This window comes from Apodemus sylvaticus, chromosome 19 (genome assembly GCF_947179515.1).
Source record: "Apodemus sylvaticus chromosome 19, mApoSyl1.1, whole genome shotgun sequence".
In the NCBI taxonomy this organism is placed as follows: Eukaryota; Metazoa; Chordata; class Mammalia; order Rodentia; family Muridae; genus Apodemus; species Apodemus sylvaticus.
Genome location: NC_067490.1, coordinates 35,123,600 through 35,142,830, shown reverse-complemented (window position 1 = coordinate 35,142,830; position 19,231 = coordinate 35,123,600). Strand labels below are relative to the sequence as shown.

Below are 19,231 nucleotides of genomic sequence, written 5' to 3'. Positions count from 1 at the left end.
TGCTGGGATTAAAGGTGTACGCCACCACTGCCAACTCTGGCCGGCCCTACAGTAGGTTTTAATCAAATTCATTCCCTATTCCCACTACTACAATTCCTCTCCCATCCTCCATCGTTCCCTCCCCTCCCATCTTTGTTTGTTCTATCATCCATCCATCCATCCACCCACCCACCCACCCACCCACCCACCCATCCATTCACCATCCATCCATCTATCCATCCATCCATCCATCCATCCAGTCTACCTGCACTGCCAGAAAGTGCCTGGGTGTAGGACCGCCCATGGGAAGCATGGATTGTAGCTGCTCAGGGCTGAGCGCTGGAGAAACTGACCTTCCCTCTCCCAGCAGCCATCACTTGGTAACAGTTCCTCAGTTACACTTTAACTTATATTTTGAACAAACAGTAAACTACAGAGAATTAACTACCTAAATCCTTTTTTGTACTGTTCACTTAGGCCAAAGAGCCCTTTCTGTGATGTTAGCACATCTATGAGAGGTGGAGGAAGTGAAGTAAGGAAAAGAAAGGGAGGGAAAGAAGAAGAGAGGGCGTAAGTGAATAAAAGCTCACTTTAAAAAAATTTTTTTTTCCTGAAACAGAGTTTCTCTGTATAGCCTTGGCTGTCCTGGAACTCACTATATAGACCAGGCTGGCCTCAAACTCAGAAACCCACCTGCCTCTGCCCCCCAAGTGCTGGGATTAAAGGTGTGTACCACCACTGCCCTGCGGGAAAAGCTCACTTTTAGTAAGGAAACAGAGATCATTGTGAATTTTTTGTGTTTAAAGTGACCAATAATTGATATTAAAGTAATTTATGGGAATTACTAGGTTATACTTAACCTATTGAGTTTTTTTTTTTAAAAAAACAAACAACAGTTGATTTCAACCTCCAACTTTAATTAACACGTCAGAAGTATTTTAAAGACACAGAATGCAGGCTGTGGTGGCTCACACCTTAAATCCCAGCACTAGGTACACTCCCCGCTCCCTGTACCATTTACAGAAGAAGTCAGTCCCTTACCCACTACATATTCTTGCTAGCTTTTGTCAAGAGTCAGTATACTGTAATACACTTTCTTCTATAAGTTGCCTTGGTCCTGATGACTCTTCACAGCAATACAAAAGTAACTAAGACAAATGGTACCAAAACCAAAAATAGACAAAGGAACTGTAACACACTAGAAACAGCAAAACAAAACCCAACAACCAGAGACACAGGTTACAATGTGGAAGAATGTATTTGCAAATCTGATAGGGAGATACTATCCAAAACACACAAGGAACTAGGACTACTCAACAACAAAGAACCTAGTTAAAAATGGATAAAACATGAGTAGACATTTTATAAAATATTTAGAATCAGGTATATTTTTAAAAGTTTAACAGCAGGGATCACCATTGAACTAATACAAATCAAATATATAACAAAATATCAAACACACATACACACCCTGTTAAAATGGTGACTATCAAAGGAACCAAGCCAAGAAAAACACTAGCAAGAATATGCAGGGAGAAAAAAGGAAACCTAAACAGCACAGCCATCATAGAATACAGAATGTTGTTTCTTCAAACAAAGAAGAAGCCAAAACACCAAAAAAACAATTGTCAGCAATCTTACAATTAAGGGATATATGAAAGCAAAACTGATACGCCAATGAGATACATGGAATCATATGCTTACTGTAGCACCATTTGTTATAACTAAGATAAGGAATCAGCCTAGGTACCTATTAATGGATAAAAGAACAAAGAAAATATGATACATGGGTGCACACACACACACAAAATGGTGTATACAGACATGATGGAATAGAACTCAGAAATAAAGGAATACTGTGTAAAGGAACATGGAGGATATGATGTTAAATGAAACAAGAAAGCTAAATATTGCATGATTTCACCTAAATGTGTCCCCTAAAAAATTGTTTTCATAGAAGCAGAGGATTAAGTGGTTACCAGAGGTATGGGGATTTGAAGAGGTGGGGATTGGTAAAGATCAATTAGAGATACAAAGACATAGGTAGAGAGGAAGAATACATTCTGGTGTTCTATTGTACAGTTAGATACCTAGGGTTAACCATAATGTGTATGTTTCAAACTAGCCAGAAAAGCAAATTTTAAATGTTCTTACCATAATAAATGTATCAAAATAATGCTTATAAATAAGTATAATTACATGTCAATCATCAATCATAAAGCAGCATGCTAGAAATTTTAAAATATATTGTACAAAGTAAAAATGATATCCTTCCAGCAAAGGCTACACAGAGGCATTTTACCTACAGAGCTTTGGAGGATTACTATCAGCCTTCACTGAATGACTCATACTGTTCCGTTCCCCATCTTTGTCTTCTAAACTGTTCTACCAAGATAATTCCTGGGGCTAGAGAGATGGCTCAATGGTTAAGAGCATTGGCTGCTCTTGCAGAGGACTGGGCTCCAGCACTCATCTGGAACAGCTTTTAATTCTAGTTCCAGAGGACTGGATGATATTTTCTGGCCTCTAAAAACACTAGGCATACACATGTTGCACTTATATACAACAGGCACAAACTTTCATACATAAAAAACTTTTTCTCTTCTATCTTTGAGATTATGATACAATTATTCCATTTTCCCCTTTGCTTTCCTCCACCTAAACCCTCTCATATATCACTGCCTTGCTCTCTTTCAAATCCATAGCCTCTTTTCGCATTAACGGACATACACTCACACATATACATATTTCTTTCTAAATAAAACCTATACAAGTTTACTTGTGTGTATGTTTTCATGGCTCATTATTTGATACTTGATACAAATTGGTAAAATCTTTTTTTTTAATTGTTTGACCCCGCAAATTTCAGAGAATACATAGATAATCCCAATATCTTGATATTCTCTGAGTGAAAAAAAATCAATTTTACTGTATGATGACCTAAAATCCTAGTGCCATGCCTATAGGCAATAGGAGGAACAGTCATCAAAGGGTAAAATCTTTTTAAAGACAATTCCTTACTGATATAACCCCCCCATATAATTCTTTTTTTTTTTTTAAGATTTATTTATTTATTATATGTAAGTACACTGTAGCTGTCTTCTGACACACCAGAGGAGGGCATCAGATCTCATTACAGATGGTTGTGAGCCACCATGTGGTTGCTGGGATTTGAACACAGGATCTCCGGAAGAACAATCAGTGCTCTTAACCACTGAGCCATCTCTCCAGCCCACCGCATATAATTCTTAACCATTGAACTCACCCTTTGTAACATAAGTCCATAATTCTAGTGCTGGAGCAGCAGAATCAGGATCTCCGGGGCTTGGTAGCTGACCAGCCAGCCTAACTGAATCAATGAGCACCAGGTTCATTGTCTGAGAATACAATACCCTGTCTCCAAAAATAAAGTGGACAGCAACTAAGACACCCAATTAAGACACCCTTGACCTCTGGCCTCCATGTTCACAAATATCTGCATACTCTTGCATATACACCAACATACACATACACACATGTGCGCACACAGGCACTACACACACTCACACATACTACACACACAAATGTATTACAACATATTGTTATGTAATACTCATGTCTCGAATAGTAAGAAAATCTTTATATATTATCTGCTTCTCCTACTAAAAGATGCACAGCCATTGTCTCCCCACCCGAGAAGTATCTTTAAAAGGATGTACCATGCGATTCTTATATAAAGGACTGTCATCTATCTGACAGAAGCCAATCATTCTTTATAGGCCTTTTAACTTGTGGCAAGAGCCAAAGGGACAATGTAGCAGGAGTGCTTCGTTCTATTTCTTTTCTTTTTATTCAAATTATCATTTCACTCACTCTTTATACAAAGGATCTTCCTCTATTTTCTTTCTTCTCCCTATGCTCAAAGTGGTATCTTCAAAATTATACAAAAAACAGTGAATCACATCCTAAAGCACAAGGCTAATGTACTATACACTGAAAATACACTCAATGGTCAAACGTGTCATTTTTCTTTTCTTTTTTTTTTTCTTTTTTCTTTTTGGTTTTGGTTTTTTCGAGACAGGGTTTCTCTGTATAGCCCTGGCTGTCCTGGAACTCACTCTGTAGACCAGGCTGGCCTCGAACTCAGAAATCTACCTGCTTCTACCTCCCAGAGCGCTGGGATCATAGGCATGTGCCACCACTGCCCGGCAAACCTGTCATTTTTCAAAGCAGGAAATAAGACCTTCCTACTTCACATCAACCTTCAGTTTGCTCATGTGCAAGAAAATGTTATCTAGTTAGTACAATTTTTTTCTATACAATCATAACAAACACTAACTTCATTAGTCATTATTTCTTCCCAAATTGTTCTGCAGTCTAGATAGAAGAAAATATTTTTTATTTCCAGTCGTCTACATCATCATACATCCACAGAATTCCAATGACATACCTAACACAGGGCTGGAATTTGAAAACACACACACACAGACAGACACACACACACACACAGACACATACACACACAGACACACACACGCACACACAAACAAAACCATACACCTAGCCTCTGCTAAGGCCTGGTGCACAGAACAGACCTAAATATATATATATATATATATATATATATATATATATATATATATATATATATATGCTAATTAGTGCCAGGCATTATTTTCTAAATGTAAGTCTTAGAGAATCTTATAAGAGGCATTTCTGACTACCATCTAAATATATATGTTAAGGTAAAATGTCCAAGGCTCCTATAAAATCATTTAGCACATTATTATTTTTATATATTACACATATATTACATGTAATTAAAAACTATATAAGCAATTAAAAGACTCAGTGGAGTAGAGATGCGTAACTTTTTCTGTAAAGAGTTTCAGCCATCATCACTAAAGCACCAGTTTCCTCCCACGTCCCATGGGACGCTCTCACAGGTGCAAGCCTCTCACGGTAATAAAGCACTGCTTGCTTTTCTACTAGGCTGATGGTTGCACTAACATGCAAAAAGCTCTGGTCAGTGTGGCGTTGGTACATGAACGCAAGGCCACCACGGGCTCAGACCGCACCTGCACTTGGTATTCTCTGCATCACAGCCATTCAGTTTGCTCATAATGCTCTTTATGAATAAAAAACCAAAATCACTAATTCTTACAAGTTTCCATCTTTGAGTACATGTCTCTTTAATGTTCTATGTGATAAGACATATTTACTGTAAACAGCATACCCTATCTGAAATTAAAAGCACTTAGGCAACTGACTGAAAACTGGACTTTTTTCCCTTTGAATAGCATCTTTACTTGGGAGAAGGACCAAGTAGCTAAGTGTGGTGATGCACATCCAGTCCCAGCACCCAAGGGCTAAGACAGGAAAGCCAGTACATTAATTAAAGGATGGCCTGGAATGCGTAGTGAGCCCCTGTCTCAAAAATAAAATATAAAAAGGGGACAAACCAGTAATTAGATTAAAATGTGGTAAATACATTCCTGAGAATAAATACAACAGTACGAGTTACTAAAGATGAAACTGAAGTTTTGAAGTGAAAATTGCAATCCTGGAAAACTTGAAACTCATTACCATGAGCTTGATGACTTCCCGAAACCTAAGATTTGTCCTGATGACATGGGAAATATTAACAAATATAATACTTAAAAGTTCTGTAAGATGCATCAAAAGCTGGAAGAGCTAAAAAAAAAAAATCAGCAAACCATTTAAAAAATGATCCATGCATGATATTACATAATCATCCCTGGATAAAGAGCTACTCAACCTGCTAGACAGAACAATATTTATTAACAAACCAGTGGGGCAAGCACAGGTATAAGAAGGTAAAGAAGTGGCAGAAATAAATACAGAGCTATTGGCAACAGAGGAAAAAAGCACAAAGATAAATATGTATGAAAAAGTCATAATGAAACCCATTATTTTGTGTACTAAAAATAAAACAATTTAAAGATAAACCCATCATATGAACAGTTCATCCTACTGCTTTTGATTCTACATTACAGCCAACCTTTAAGAAACTATCTCATGTCTACAGCCACACACTCTTAACACACCCCATCTCTAACAACAGCGTCACTGTATAGCCCTGGCTGGCCTCAAACTTGCTTTTTAACCATGATGGCCTGGAACTCAAGAGATTTGCCAGCCTCTTCCTCCTGGGCTCTTGTCAACTTTTACTACCAGAGAAAATGGAGAGTTACCCGACAGGGCTATCAGAATCCTACTCCTCCCTTTTAAGCTACAGGTCTCTGCCTGGTCAAATTTTCTTCCTAGCAACAAAATGCTATCACAATAAAACTGAACACAAAAATAGATGCAAGAATCAAACTATTACCCATTAAGCTAGATGTTAAAAGATTTGAAAAATAAAGAAAATAATGTTGCTCTGCTCACTCATTTTATTTGATTTTGGAAAAGCTATTTTAAATTTAAAATGGTATCAACACTAACAATGTGGTTGCATGCCTACCTTTATAATACTTGGGAGCCTGAGGCAGGAGAATCCCAAGGGGCCAGCATATACTACATATTGAAATTTAAATATTCATTGTCCATCTCAACCCAAATTAATATATATTAATATTTACAGCTTTTGGTTTCAAGTTCTAAAACACACACACACACACACACACACACACACACACACACACACACACACACAACCTTTCAAAGGTCAGATCCTACAGAGTTTGTTGGTCCTAAATAAGGAACTTGAATTTTACTCAATTCGGAAGGCACTATTTCTCAGCATCACTTGGGTGAGCATGAATTGGGGCTGGCGGTGCACGTAGTGAATGCAGTACCAACAAATACACTTTCCTACCAGAAATGTGATTCCACTTTCCTTTTTTTTTTTTTTTATTGATATATTTTTTATTTACATTGCAAATGATTTCCCCTTTTCTGGGCCACTTTCCTTTCTGTCTTAGCCACTGTGTCTGCATAAGACCAGCTCTTCTGTCTACACCTCCTTCACCTTAAATGCCTCCATTTCTTCACCATTACTACACTCATTTCAACAACCTCCTTGTCCATCTAACAAATGTCTTTGCTTCAGCACTGGCTGAATCTAAGCATTACGTGCATGAATGTGTCCATACTTAATAATGTTGGAGAAAGTCATACACAGGGCACACTATCAGTCATGGTGTTTATGATCAGCAACACCAAGCAGTTCATCTCTCTGGGCAGTGGGACTTTCCCCTAATGTCTGTCTACAACAACCTCTTCCACTCGCTTCAAGTCCTTCCTCTTATTTCAGCAACTGACCTGAGCGCCTATGTTAGAGGAAAAAAAGTAAAAGAAAAATCACAGAAATCCTGGCAACCCCCAAACCTCATCCATCTATTCTCGTCGCCTTTCACGCCTTGCTATATAAATAATGCAAAGCTACTTAGAGTGCCACTTCTTTGTATCTTATCCATACACAGCATCTTAATATTACCCATCTTGATATTATCCCACAGTCATCAGCTTTTCCGTTAAATATAAACATGTTCAAGTTAATTTTTTTATTGAAAAATACAATGAAGTAAGTAATACCTCCCCTGAAGGTTACCTTTCCTTTCTAAGCTATGCATCCATCCGCACTTCTTCTCAATCTCTCTCAATTCCCCTTCTAACATAAATTTGTTTATACAGAATGATTTCTTTAGCTTAGTATGGGCCTTCTACATTCTTTCTATAATATAACAAAAACCATAATTATAAACTTTTCTTAAGGAATGACTGTGAAAATGAGATGAATATGTAGAAAACAAATTTTTGACAGAGCCTAATCCACAGTAACTGATCAATAAGGTTAGCAATATATCATTATTGCTAATAATGGAACATATCCACCTGTCCAGACAGCTAGCTACACAAGAGCAATGCAACACAGAGTTGTCTTAAATTCCTTCATCCCTCCCTCACTCCAATCCAGCTCTGGACTCTGTTGAATTTTACTTTCTAAAGTTCTCTTGCTTTGAACACTTTTCTCTATTTACATCCCCCTAGTTTATACTACCATAATGTCACATGGACACTGTGAAACTCCTGAAGAGTTTCTTGCATTCACTCTTTTTTTCTCAAACTTTCTGCCAGGATAGCCTATTATATTAAAACTTAGATATTATAACCAGGATAGTCTATTTAATTTCTTATCTGAGATACTCAACTAGTTTAAAAATGTTTGCCCCTGTTATGATAAAGCTCAAGTCTGTGGCACAGCCTAGGCAACAAGGCAAGTCTGGTTCCGGCGGACCAGTACGCGCTTAGCTGGCATCTCACTTCTTATGTGCCTTCAACTCTTCCCCAGATGGTCAAATGCACCATGAGCTCTCGCCCAGCGCCATACTTCCCGCTTCCTAGTGCATCCATTTTATACAATGTGAAGTAATGTTTCTGTAGCTCTCAGCTTAATTTCTATTAGTCCACTACAGTCCAGGGCTAAGAGTAACTCCTTCAGGGAGACGGAGATAGGAGGGACAGAGCCTGAGCGATGCCAAGAGATCCTGTTTCAGAAATAAAAATAATGGAGCTGGGGAGATGGTCCAATTGATAAAATGCTTGCCATGCAAGTAGGTAGATTGGAGCTCAGATGCCCAGCACCCAAGTAAAAAGCCAGACATGGAAAGGCATCTGTAAGCCCAGGACTGGGAAGTGAAGAGAGGACATGCCCGGGGCTTGCGGGCCAGCACAGTTTATCCAAATTGGCAAGCTCCAAGTTCACTGAGAGATCCTATCTCAAAACAGGAGGAAGATAGCTCATGTTGAACTTTCTCCTTTACACACCCACCCACACACCAACCAATAAACAAACAAGTACAAACTTAAAGCTGCACAAAAACAGGTATATCAGCAAGTTTAATATCAACATAACGTTTGACCAACACCTAACACTTTCCTAGTAATGATTCGAACCATAAATCACTTCAAAGAAACATCAACTAGTTCAGCTACTGTGGAAGAAAGACATGTAATAGAAGATGTATTTTTCTTGATTTTGGGGATAGGGTGTCATGTAGCCCAGGATGGCCCCGAATTCAATGTATAGCTGAGGGTGCCCTCTCTACTTCCATAGTGTTGGGATTATAGGCAAGGACCACCACACGCAGTCTAGGTATACTGTTTTGCTATTATTTCTTAAAAGGAGCAAGCAAACAGAGCATACATTCCAAAATAGAGGTGAGTTCTTTTAAGGCACTGGCTCACGACCTTTGCCCCTCGCTGGCTATGACTGCCATCGTTACTCTTATTTTATTGGTGACTCTAGCTGGGCTTCAACCAAGTGTCTCGCCATAGCAAGTACTCTCGGTCAGATACGAAGTTGGAGATTCAATTTGAAATAGTACTACCTCAAAATATTCTGATTTTTTTTCCCCTTCTATTGCAGTCCTTCATAGGCATTTCTTGCCAAATATAACTTACGTCAAAAAGCCACTATGTGGATGTCATTTATATCTAATTTAAAAGGGAACTAATGATTTGTTTTCAGGTTTTTTTTTCCAATGTTTTCCCGTTTCTATTCTCTCTTCCCTCCCTGACCCCTTTCTCCTCCCCACACGTTCCTGGCTAGCCTCTCCTCCATGTCCCCTCTCCGCTATCTACTCCTTTCTCAATTCCCCTTCCCATGACCTAAACTCTATTCTATACTAAAAAAAGAAAAAAGAAAAAGGAAAAAAAGGTGTTTTCCCAACCACTACAGAAGGACAGAGTAAAAGCTGTGTTTTGGAAGGATATAGAAGTTGCATTTGACTGGGTTTTCGTTTTGTTTTATTCATTTATTTCTATCTGTTTTCTTTCTTTCTTTTTTCTTTCTTTTTTTGCTTTTTCGAGACAGGGTTTCTCTGTATATTCCTGGCTATCCTGGAACTCACTCTGTAGACCAGGCTGGCCTCGAACTCAGAAATCCGCCTGCCTCTGCCTCCCAAGTGCTGGGATTAAAGGCGTGTGCCAGCACCGTCCAGCTTATATCTGTTTTCTTGAGATGGGGTTTCATGTGACCCAGACTGGCCTTAAACTTCTGATCCTCCTTTCTCCATCATCTAAGTACTGAGATTACAGATGCAAATTACCCACATTGGTGTTATCCATGTGTTGAGAATATAAAAGCATTTTATTATAAGATGGTTTAAGTACCAATCTCTGAAACAACTAAACTTGGTATACATTTATTATACAAATAGTAAGCAGCATCATATATTACTTCAACATCCTTAAAGAATAGTCAGAAGATATAGTTTGCTTATTGAGACAAAATTGAGACAGAGTAAGAAAGCACCAAAATCTCTTATAACATTTCAATACTGAGACTCTCAGTAGATTGTCAAAAGTTTACAGAACATCTCCTAAGATTCTGTACATGGCATACTAGGTCTACTTCGAAAACTATGTAAGTGGTTTTATGTATAAAAACTGACACAGGTGAATCATGTATAGCTAAATAGACATATAAGCAGCAAAACCCAAATTATTCCCCTTATTATTTTCTAAGGTCTCTGAATCACAAGTTGCATTTTTACTGAAAAACAAACGCAAAGTGTGATATGCTAGCATTCTTTAAAAAAAAAAATGCTACTTCCTATGATGGGACATGAACTTAGAATATGTAAGTATAATTTCTGAAAAAAAAAACACATCTAAGTTATTACATGCATAGTCTATTAGACTATTAGGGCCATATTCTTTTAAAATATTTAAAAAATTAAAAAAAAAACTGAATACCTTCCATTCATAGAAAATAATTTTTTTTTCAAAATCAGATTTTATTGCTAACATCAGAAAGTACTACTGTTTAGCTTTCTTAGGTCATTTAAAAAAACAAGTTAAAAGTGTTTTATGTTTTAAAAGCCATTTATCTCCAGCATATGTTTAAATATGTAGATGGTCTATAAGTTATTTGGCAAAAGCTACTCTTAATCTTTGATCTTTAAAGCTAATATACTATTTGAAAAGCCATTACATACTACCTGGAAAGTCAGCTTTAGAAATTTCCATTCATTGAAAAATAAAAAATCAAGAGACAGTCTTATCTACACTTAATGAATTACATAAGCACTTTTGTCCCACTCTTTCCATAAGAAACCATAACATCCTCAATATGTAAGATGCTAATCAAATATTAGTGGCAAATGCTTTCCATGGCTAACGAATATGAAAAACTGTTGAGCACTAAGCAAGAACAGGAAACCAATCTAGCATACACATTAATCTGTACACAACAGGCATTATCATAATTACAGCTAAAAGTGATAAGGAGCTCTTAGGAAAGCTAAGGCACAAAGAACTTCACACATCACAGAGTATCTCATTTTTAAAATCCTTTTTAAAATGAAAGACTTGTTCTCTATTTAAATTATCTATTCCTAAAAGGTTTTCCATATAATGTTAGTTCACCATGATTTCTAAATCTTGTAATACTGGTCTAGTTTAATTTTCCACACAAAATGGGAGGTTTGGAATTCCTGTTTGCAATCACACTCCCCTTGCTCTGATTAGAGACCAAAACCAAAGATTGTCTTCACATAGTCTCAAAGGTCTGAAATTGAGGAAATACTATAAAGTACAAACACATACCATCTCAGTGCTAGAAGTTATTTGAATATTGACAGAGCTCTAAAGACACAGCTGCCGTGTTATCTGCCAAGTGTGGATGTAAACTGAGAAGGAAGATAGGAACATATATATATTCCATTACATTTCCCTAAGAGCTTTGATTGGATTCCCCTAAGTTCATGCATGTTTCTGTGTACAGACACGGACGGCGATCTGGGCTATTGGATGAAAATAATCAGAGCTGCATCTGTCTGAAAATATATCAGTCTAGCTTGTCATGATCAAAGCAGGAGAGCTGAGGTATTCCCCGACAGAAGATCTTGGTATTAACTGCTAAAGTAACACCGACAAGGCAGGTAGGGTGATTAGCTCCTGTCCCCACCGCAGGAGACGCTAGGAGGTGGATGACAGGATGTCTGGAGACCCACACGTCGGTCTCCATCCTTCTCCTCCCCCACCCGCTCCGCACTCCTTTGCTTCACTCACGCATAAAACGCACTCTCCATCACAGTCGGAGCTGAGGTGTCCAGTGGGTAGGTTTTTAAAGATCATTTCCCTACTGCGTTAAATGGGATCTAACGCCCTCGGACAGCCTGGGGTTGAATGCCACTGCTGCCAGCCCCCGAGGCTCACCTCAAGCTTGTGGTTGATCTGGGACACAGTCTGGGCTTTGTGGCAAAGCTGCGCAAAGCAGGAGCTAAGGCTGGTCATCTTCTGACGCCCCTCATAAGTGATGTCCGCCTGATCCGGATCGATCTCGCCCAGAAGCAGATCCACATCCACGAAGGCCTTGTCGAACTCCTTCTCCAGCACCTCAAGCCACCGGAACATGGACACCCCTCCAGGGGAGACCCCCACAGGGCAGGAGGCGCCCCCTGGGCCGCCGCCGGCTCCCGCCGGGCATGGGCCGCCCGCCGACATGGCGCCGTCCAGGGCCTCGCCGACTGCTGCTCACCTTGGCCGCCCACCCCGCGCGAGGGGAACTGCTAGCACCGCGGCGCCCCTCGCGCGCGCGCACACTCACGCCCCGCCGGTCCCCTCCCTTCCCTCGCGCCGCCAACGCCGGCGGCGCAGCTCCAGAGCAGCAAAAGCAGCCCGGCTGGAGCAGGGACGGCGACACACGGAAGACCCGCCCTCAAGCCCGCCCGCCCCCGCCGCGCATGCGTAGCGGAGCGCAGAGCGGGCGCTTCCCAGAGGGGAAAGTGGGCGGGGCCGTAGGAGAGCTTGGCCAATGAAAAGCCTCCGCCTCCACAAGCCTGTCTGCGGCCCTTTTGACGACTGGCAAAGCCCTGAGAAGCGGAGGGGTGAGGTGGCCGCTTGCAAGTGGGAAAGACCGGAGGAAGGGAAGGGAAAGATTCCACGTCGCAGAGGGGACTGGCTTCCGCCAGTTTGGCTTCACAGTGGGCGGGAGCCGTCCACAGACGTCTGGCAAAGTTGCCGCTGGGGGTGTCATGGGACTCGGGTGGGTGCGGAGGGCCGAGTGTGCATGCGCAATAGCCACGTTTTCCCTCCGGATTTCCATCTCTTAGTTAGGGCTGGATGGGTGTGGACACTGGCTGTTCTTGGTAAACCGGATGGTGCATTTTAGCCAGAAGCTGACCAAGTTTTGTTAAATCAATGGTTCCTCCTTGTATAATTGACAAGCCGGGGTTCAAGGCCTACAAGTATCACATACTAGCGGCCCCACCTCAGTGGTGTTTCCAAGCTTGGGAACCACGTTTCCAAAGTTAACTTCACTTGGCAATTAAGGTAAAGTGAAAGTGTTAATACTTGGCACATAGCACTCATCTTGCTACATCACAGATCATATATTTATTTCTAAAGCAACTACTTGGAATGTTGTGATCATTTTATAAACTAGTATAGTGCCCGTTCCCATGTTAATTTCTTACGTTCATAAACATTGAATACATGGCCCAGTTAAGGCACTGAGGGCATAAAATCTAATGAAGCTGAGCTAGTAAGCCAGTGAGGCTCTCGCGACTTCTAGCATTTGGGAGCATTTAGCAAGAGCTTTCTTTGTGTCCTGTCTCTCATCTCTTCTACGTGTCCAACTCCACCCCTGTCTAATCCAACTGTAGACTGTCCGGAAGAGAAAGGAGAAGCCAGACTAATTAGAGTAGGCAGGTTGGAATTGTGCCTCCTGCCTCGCCTACGGGAGTATTTGGGAAATTAGTCCAGAATCGGAAGTTGTTCTTGGGACGGACCTAGCAAATAAGTCACCAATCAAAATCTGCATGGTGCTGTGTGCCTGTCATCAAAGCAGTATCGATAAGAATTAAGAAACAGGTTTAGTTTGCACTCTGGTTACTCCAATGCAAGACTGGTTACCATCAAGTGAAAACTATCATGACTTCAGCCAACTTAGTCAAGTAAAACTAACCATGCAACTCTTTCTTTGAGTTTAGTCAAAGACTGTCTCATAGGCTTGGTACACGATAGTATGAAACATCTTCTTCAAATGGTTGGCTGTATTTTATTTTATATTATATATAAATATATATAATAAATAAATTATATACCTATATATACACATACACATATATCCTATTATTAGACTACTTAGCAGTTGCCACATCCTGTGAACCCATTATCTTGGTACTCAGTGATGACTTTAAATGTTCATGAGGTTTCCTAATAGAACATTTTGACCACTTTGATTCGGGATTTTGCAATTCTGGAGGTCACAACAGAATATGAATGTAGAAAAAGAGGCTCAATGAGTGTTTGACCTAGATGTGTGTGTCTGTGTACCACATGCATGCATGTCTCTCAGAAAGGCCAAAACAAGAGTACAAGATCCTCTAGAACTGGAGTTATAGATGCTGTTAGCCATCATGTGAGTCTTGGGAATGGAATTCTCTTCAGAAAATACTCTATCTACTAAGCTCTCTCTCCAGTCTCCTTGCCTGTCGCCCCTCATGCTAGTCTGTTATAATTTTGTACATAATATTTGCAAGAACACTGAAGAAACTCCAAGCCATTTTTTCTAGTGATACTTCCCCCACTCCCTGAGGAACATGAAGTAACTAAAAATTACTGTGTGAGAATGGGAAATACTTAAAACGATAACAATAGCTTTAATTAAGAATGTTCTATGTATAGAGTTATTTCTGTGATTCTCAAAATGCCCTGCAATAAGTATAATTACTCTTTTATAAGTAGATTAAGCAATTTAGTAATGCCACACAGCCGACATTTTAATGTAGTTCTCTTTGGTATTAGCTATAGGATACAGAAGAATAGGGAATCCATTTCATGTTGCTAGTGTGAAAATTGGCAGATCTTCCATAGAAGCTTTTTGAGACAGTATTTCCCAGGTGTATACATATAAAACTATAACATGTAAAAATGCATTTCCCATTATAACACCTTTTAGAAAAACCACACAAATGTAAATTGTGTTTCTTTTAAAATACTAATTATGTGAGAGACTCTGAAGTATATTTTGTGTGTATGTGACCATTGTTCTTATGGCTGGAGATTATCCTAATTTTCAGCATGGAAGAACCCAGCTTCCTTTCTGTCACAGCCTTTACAACATTAAGTCATGCCATGTCGTACCTGGGATGTCTCAGGTTAGTTTCATGTCACATGGTCCCTTCCCATTATTACATTACATCCTATGGGCTCATTATCTTAGTGTTCAGTGTTCAGACTGTAAGTGCACATGACTAATAGACTATTTTGCCTACTTTAATCTGGGATTTTGCAGTTGTGGAAGTCTCAATAGAACAGGAAAGTGGAAAAAGAGACTCAATGGTCAAGTGCTGCCATCTGTCGTCCGTGTGCTCTATCTACATTTGTTGCTTTGCTGGAATTTGGACGTGGATGTTTTGTATTGTGACACTGGTTTTCATGTGGTTTTAAAAAAGACTGTTAGGTTGGGAGATATTTCCAACTCATAAATCATGCTCTGCTCGTGTGATTTAAAATAAAATAAGATAACTAAAACTAGTCTGGCTTTAATCTGTCATTATGTTGAGACAGGGTCTTGCTGGGAACTTGTTTATAGACGAGGGTGGCCTAAAACTTCTAATCATCATCCTGTGTCTGCCTCTCAACTGCTGAGGTTCAGACATTCAGCTTGACAATCTGACAATCTCCTTTCGTTCATATTGAATTTTACCACTAAAAGTGTGAAAGCTGAGGAAAGAAGAGAAAGAGGGAAGATTGTGGTGTGTCCTTTGGTCGCTAGTTGGTAGGGTAGCAGTGAAGTTGGTGAATGGTGTAGATTCCTCTAGGGCACCACCCATCGTAATGACACTGGAACTATGGAAACCCTGCCTTGCACAGGCTGGTAAGACTAGGAGTTTTAAACTCTGCTTGGTTCCAAGCTTTGTACTCAGCATCCTGTGTTCCCATTGATTTCCTGTCGCCCTGCCAGGAGTGGGAAAAGAGATTAGGGTCTCTGAATAGTTTTAAACAGTTGTATGATGAGTTAAGAAATACCAGGGATGAATTGCCATGTTCGTTTAACAATGTGGGGGAGCCTCAGCATATCGTACTTATTTTATAGTCAGTATATTTGTTCCATAAAATTGCTGTGATTTATAAATTTGAGAAACTCATACAAAGGAAGTAAATCTGAGCATTTTGGGGTGACGTGTTAATCCTCATTCTTCCACTGTTTCTTTTCTTTTAATATAAATGGGGAAAGTCCGTGTTGTCTTATTCTAAAAATGTGAGAATTTTGGTACAGTGACTTAGGATGAGCTCAGCCTCCTGCCTGCCTCTTTCTCATGGGAAGCTGTGAACTCCATTCCTACATAGGTTTCTACAAGTGTCTGCTATAGTTCTTTGTGGCAGCCATGTGAAACACCTTAGGAGGTAAGCCCTAGGCTGGAACCTGCTTATATTGAAATCTCAGGTACTGGCCTGGAAGATGGCTCAGCAAATAATATGCTTGCTGTCCAAGAATGAAGGCCCGAGTTGGGACCCTTAACACTCTCATAAAAGAAGCCCTATGTGGTGGTGTGCACCTGTGACCTCAGTACTTTGAGACAGAGACAGGAGGGTTCTGGGGCTTTGCTGGTTAGCCCATCCAGCTGGATCAATGAGATCCAGTTTCAGTGAGAGACCTTGCTTCTAGAACTAAATTGTAGAATTACAAAAGATACTGGCCTTTTTCTGTATATGAACATGTGTACTTTCACACACACATGCACACACAAATTTTGTTTAAAAAAAAAAGCCTCAAATTCTATGGACTGTGGGAGGGATGCTGTAACTGTGGATGACTTCGATGGTTAAGATAGTCCACTCTTTATCTGGGAAATCCTAAAAGCAGTTGTTTTTCAAGTACCTCTCATACACACAATGGAGCATATCTAGATTCTTTTCTGTTTATTTATTTGTTTTTCGAGACAGGGTTTCTCTATGTAGTCCTGGCTGTCCTGGAACTCACTCTGTAGACCAGGCTGGCCTTGAACCCAGAAATCTGCCTGCCTCTGTCTCCCAAGTGCTGGGAGTAAAGGCATGCACCACCACTGCCCAGCTTCTAAATAGATTATTATACTGTCTGAGGCGTAGACATATTTCTAAAATTTACATTAGTATTTAAATTTTAAATAGTATGTTTCCAACATAGAAATGTTTATTTAGCAATATTCTGTCTTGTTTACTAAGCCCAGGATAATTTAAGGTTTAAAAATAGTTTCCTCCTGTTCTACAATTACAGGGTCTCAGATGCTGTATTTTGTACGGTGTATACAGACTTAAAGCATGACAAAAGTTTCTGTATTTAAGAAGGGGGGGGGGGTAGCCGGCGGGAAGGGAAGTGGGAAGAGAAAGAAAGAGAGAGGGGAAAGGAGCGCTGCTCAGTTATATACCGGTGGTGCCGTAATTACAGGTAAAGGTGGGCTATGGAATTCTGGGTAGATGGCAGCCGTTGCCTAGGCAACAGACCTATACATTGCTTTGCAAGGCCTCGGGTACCTACAGTTTCCTGTTCCCATTTCTGTATCTGTGTTCCTTTGCACTGTTAAGACTAACTATGAGTTGGTCTTTAAGCCTAATCCACACTCTTCCTTTCCCTTCCCACACAGGTTATTATCTAAGATCACTGTCTACCAATGACTATCAGCATTTACCAGCCATTGACCCTTTCTCTTTATTCGATGTCAACTCACTGTTTACCTCCCAGATTGTCAGTCTTCACAGATCAAACACAAAGTCCCCCTCATCAACCCCCCCTTCACTTATGTTTCTAATAGATTACTTCTATAAGACCCTCCCCGAAGAGGTACATTTCTAAATACATTCTCTTTTCTTTGTACTTCAATTTTGAGACTACAAGAATGCATTGGCAGAACTATTTATGAGACTTGCTTTGTAGCTGAGCTCACTATCCCTCTGCCTCAGCCTCTTAAGTGCTGGAACTGTGTGTGCCACTATTCCCAGCCATCTTCATTTTATAGAAGAAAACAAAACAAAGCAAAAATAAAAACTTCGAAGTGTATTTTTTTTCTGTTTTACTTTAACACCTGCATTCAACATGTTCCAGAATAAACACTTTTGAAAGAATTGTGTATGCATTAAAAAAAAATCCTTAAAGTATTTTTTTTAACCTGAGAAGTCTATGTGTTTTTATTTTTGAAAAGCTTTCTGTTAACTGCTTAGCTTGTCAGTTTATAGTCAGACTATGAGAGGGATCAGGTTTGATTTAGTAAGTTATTTTCTTTTCTGGACTTAAACTTTGTATGGATAATAGGGAAGAGATTATTGAGAATGTTATCCCCAAGCTTTCGTTTCATGCGGACATCATGTGATACTAATTAAAATTCACCAAAATGTCAGAAACAAGAGTTAAGTCCTCCATTTAACACATCAGGAACACTCACTCAAGAGCAGTTTCTACAGAGTTCTTCATGGTCCCTTTTGTGATGATGGCTCCAAAAATATAATTTCAGAGTACAGGCCAATTATTTTTGATCCTTGATTTTTAATAAATCATTAAAAGTCAATATCCATTTGTGTTTTCTGTAGTTTTTCTTTTTTTTTTCAACAAAGGCAATACTGACATTCTGGTCTGTAAAAATTCCTTCCCATGGGTGACATCTGTCCCTGTAGGGTGTTTGGCAGGAGCATCTTTGCCTATTACCCACTAGAAGCCAATAACACTGTCCCTTCCCCTAGAGTTTGATGACAGTCAGAAATGTTTTACTTTGCAGGCTGTCCAAGGAAGGGCCCATATGCTATTGCTCTTGATTCTGGTCATAACTGAAAGAAAACTTTCACACTATGCCAGCAGCCCTTGAAATCCTGCAAACAAAGGAGAAGGAATTCCTTGCAGCAAGACCCCACTTAGGTGATACCTACCTTGATTTCCACACAGAGCAGTCGCATCTATAAAGGAGAAGCGATGGTACCTACATCAGAAATCTGAACAGGACCTGGGAGAAGCTGCTACCGCCGGAAGCTCAAACCATTGTTGCCAATGAGAACTCTGCCAATGTCAGGCTCGTCTCTTCTAGGAACAAATTTCAGTGAGCTTTACTGAAATTTGCTACCTGCCATTGGAGCCATTCCTGTTGCTGGTGGCTTCATTCCCAGACCCTTCATTAACCTTATTCAAACAACTTTCCAGGACACATGTCTTCCAGTAGTGACGGGTCCCAAGATGGACCAGCAACCCTTGACAGAGGCATCTTTAGTACATAGATTCTCTTCTGTCATGTGAATGCTGCCATTTCATGCAGCAAAAGAGCTCTCTCAGCTG

General features: G+C 39.9%; 1 protein-coding gene and 1 non-coding gene across 2 annotated transcripts in view; both read right to left on the bottom strand.

Annotated features, from left to right (window-relative positions):
• Window positions 1–12,642, bottom strand: part of Gopc (golgi associated PDZ and coiled-coil motif containing) — a 42,881-nt gene extending 30,239 nt beyond the window's left edge. Inside the window, exon 1 of the mRNA XM_052163507.1 lies at window positions 12,145–12,642. Coding sequence (XP_052019467.1) covers window positions 12,145–12,432 — 288 coding nt within the window. The 5' untranslated portion in view covers window positions 12,433–12,642. The remainder of the gene's footprint in view (window positions 1–12,144) is intronic.
• Window positions 2,824–2,967, bottom strand: LOC127670293 (small nucleolar RNA SNORA79). The gene has a single exon (XR_007974512.1). It is a non-coding gene; the product is annotated as a small nucleolar RNA SNORA79 (small nucleolar RNA).
• Window positions 12,643–19,231: the final 6,589 nt, after the last annotated feature.